Source organism: Myotis brandtii, unplaced genomic scaffold (genome assembly GCF_000412655.1).
Source record: "Myotis brandtii unplaced genomic scaffold, ASM41265v1 scaffold513, whole genome shotgun sequence".
NCBI classification, from domain to species: domain Eukaryota; kingdom Metazoa; phylum Chordata; class Mammalia; order Chiroptera; family Vespertilionidae; genus Myotis; species Myotis brandtii.
Window position 1 is genome coordinate 665,182 of NW_005369552.1, and position 3,340 is coordinate 668,521.

The 3,340-nt window shown below is 53.4% G+C and overlaps 1 protein-coding gene across 1 annotated transcript in view; it reads right to left on the minus strand.

The window, feature by feature from the left end:
• Positions 1-218: 218 nt before the first annotated feature.
• CDX2 (caudal type homeobox 2) overlaps positions 219-3,340 on the minus strand; it is a 5,009-nt gene continuing 1,887 nt past the window's right edge. The window contains exons 2-3 of the mRNA XM_014548539.1: positions 1,468-1,613; positions 219-546 (exon numbers count right to left, since the gene is read on the minus strand). Coding sequence (XP_014404025.1) covers positions 307-546; positions 1,468-1,613 — 386 coding nt within the window. The 3' untranslated portion in view covers positions 219-306. The remainder of the gene's footprint in view (positions 547-1,467; positions 1,614-3,340) is intronic.

Genomic DNA, 3,340 nt, shown 5'->3' on the forward strand with positions numbered 1-3,340 from the left:
CCTGGTCTGTTTAGCCAGTCGATTCAATGCTTCTGCCAGTACCACGTGAAGTCCCGGTGGTCATCATTTCTGTCTCCTCACTGGCAGAAAGAGTCAGGCCGAAAAAAGTCAAATTCTGGGACAGTGTCTTCCTTGAGGCCTTCGACCCCACTTGTATTTGCTCCTGGCCCCATTTTTCCTCTGAGAGCTGGATAAGTTGGTGTACATTGTGGTGGGAGGGGAGGGGTCTCTCCTGAGGATTCGAGCAGAGTCCATGCTCCTCGTGGCTCCGCCTGGAATTGCTCTGCTGCTGCAGGCCACTGTAGGTCACTGGGTGACAGTGGGGTTCAACACCCCCCCAGTTGGCCCCAGAACCCCAGTGACAGAGCCTGGCACGGAGCCTTGCAGGGAAGACACAGGACTCAGGGGCTCCGGGACACTTCTCAGAGGACCTGGCTGCGGCTGGGGAGGCTGGGCTGTAGGTGGTGGAGGCTGCTGCTGCTGCTGCAATTTCTTCTTGTTGATTTTCCTTTCCTTCGCTCTGCGGTTCTGAAACCAAATTTTAACCTGGAAATGGACAGGTGGGGAAAACAGAAGATGGTAAAGAAGAGAATGTGAGGGGGGAGAGAGGGGGAGAGCCGGTATCAGCACTAGCATCAATAAAGAAGTGCCCTCTCTCAGGAAGGACCCCCAACCCTATCTCAGCCTTTCTTGGGATTTCTCCATAACTGCCCAGGGAGCCCCTCTCAAGCCCAACTCAGCTCCTGAGAGAAGCGCCTCACCCCCACACACACCTTTTCCCCCAGGTTTCTTTCCAAGGGAACCTTTATCTGCAACTTTACTGAAAAAGCCCAGAGCCTCAGACCCAAGAAAAACAGAAACCACAGGCCCTTTCTGTAACAAGCAACAGGAAGCCAGGGCTAGATGGACTTCAGATGACAACCTTTAGCCTCTCAAAGCTAAATTAAAAAGTAATAGTCTTCACCTTGGGGCGGAGAATGAGATTTAATGTGAGCTTCCTGGCTGTGAGTGTGGCCTGTTTTTTTCTAGATTATATAGAGAGTTTGTGAGCCAAGTCTCACCCCCTCTAGTTTTAATGGGCAGGGACTGTGGTCTATTAATTTTTTTCAGGCACAGTGCTGGGCCCAAAGAAAATAGGTCTTTAAGTCTTTATTTATTGACCCAAATAGAATTCTGGATTAAATTAATACTGGGCTTTTTTCTTACATCTCCCAGACACCACCCTCCTCCCCCAAACAAATAGAAAAAGAAATCTTCAACTATTCAACACCATCCAAAAAGACCACACGTGGAAGGAGCCTTTTTTATATTTTTTTTTTAGCATTCAGAAGGAAAATGCTTTCCATCCTGCTACTTTACCCTGCCCACAGAACTGGGTGGATGCAGCAGCCTGGCTTCTAAATCCCCCACAGGAAAACCCCTCCCTCGGGCAGTGACCAGGTCAGGAGGGAGAAGGGCAGTTCGCACCTGCCTCTCCGACAGCCCCAGGGTGGCGGCCAGCTCGGCTTTCCTCCGGATGGTGATGTAACGACTGTAGTGAAACTCCTTCTCCAGCTCCAGCCGCTGATGGTCCGTGTACACCACCCGGTATTTGTCTTTCGTCCTGGTTTTCACTGGAGGAAAAAGAAGTCAGAGCTGAGAACTACAAGGCCCATCAGTCATGGGTAATGACAAACCTCTCTAACCCAAGGCCCATTTCTCTTCCTCACCACCCAGCGGGGCCAGGGGGCAACTAAACTAACCTTGGGGTTAAGTGGTTTTTAAAAATTAAAAAAAAAAAACACCTAAAACCTCTACACACAGAAGAAAGCAGAAGCCAACCACCATTTTGGTGAACCAAATGTGGTACTGGAGCTGGCTAGGCCCAAAGGGAAAGAGAACAGGGCAGAGTACCCAGAGTCCCGGGAATATTCACGTTTTCAGGCCAACCAGAGATGAAAGCCCACCTAAAAACAGCTGGGATTGTAAGTATGCATTGGTTTCCTCAAGCCACCCCCCCCCCCAAGCACTAGGCCCCTCTGCAGGAATTCTGAGCGGGGGGTCTGGCAAGCAGAAAGCCCGCCCACTGGGGAATATATATACACATACCTGGGGAAACCCGGTTGGGCATTTTCCACTCTGTGTTTCAATCCCCCATTTCTATCTGCCGCAAACCCTGCAAAGTTATCCCGACCAGGGATCTGTACTCACTGGGTAAGTCAACATATTAAACCTGGGATTGATTGTTTTACGGAAGAGCCTTGACAAATGGTGCCTCCGCAATTGGAGCAGACCAGAGCCTGGTGTCTCCGCCGCGCCTGCCTGTCCTGTCCTGGGTCAACCCTCGCAGAGTCATGGCCAGGCCGGGGTCTTCTGGAAGCAGAACTGGCTCAGCTGCCCAGTGCCCAGTCCCACCGAAAGATCTAAAAGGTCTGGGAGCTACTCCGAGGTGTTTAATGCCCCGCAGGCCGACTTTGTTCAGGTAAAACCCTTTGCAAACCATAACAAAAGCTCCCTGGGAAGATACAGGCTGGATCAGAGGGAGCTCCCCTAAGCCGCTGAAAGCGGAACACAGTCGCAAACAATGCCGGACAAGGCGATCTTATCAAAGAAAAGCCCTTTCAATGCCTTAATAACAACCGCATTCTGTTTGAATTACCACTACTGAGCAAATGGCGGCCCCAGCTTTCATCCCCCTCCCCGCCAGGCGCATTAACATAAACACCGCCCGGCAGGCGCATTTGAATGGGCGCAGCGGCCCCGACCCCGCGCCACCGAAAAAAGTGAAGAGAACTAACACGTCTCCAGGGTCTGCCAAGAGGTGGGCGCATTCCCACGCGTTACCGCCTCACAGGTAGTCGCCCTTTTCACAGACGAGGAAACTGAGAAACAGACTAGGTTAGGCAGAGAGTAGAGGCGCGGCTGGCACTGAAGTCAGGTTGGAGCTACGAAACACACCTCCAGGGCTGGGGAGCGGGGCGCAAAGGAGTCCTTCGAGCCCCGCTCCCCAGTAGAGACACTCGCCTTGAGGTGCTCGGGTGCTGAATACCGCGGCCGGGCCGGTAAACGCGGTGACCAGGCCGCTTGGCGCTCTGCGGCCCGCGCCCAAGGGTCTTGGAGGCGCCCCGCACCCCCTGGGAACTAAGGAGGGCACTGGAAGAGGGGAGAGATGAGAGGGACTTGCCAGAATTCATTATTGACTGCGAAAGTCACCACCCTCTTTCCGGGCCCTAAAAGAGACAATGGCAAGGCTGGGAAGGTGTATATCAAAGCGGGCCGGGCTGAGTACCTCCCCCTCGCCCCTTGACAGATGACGCTCAGCAGAGGAGCCGGGCTCCGGCCCGCGGGCCGCGGCCTCCCC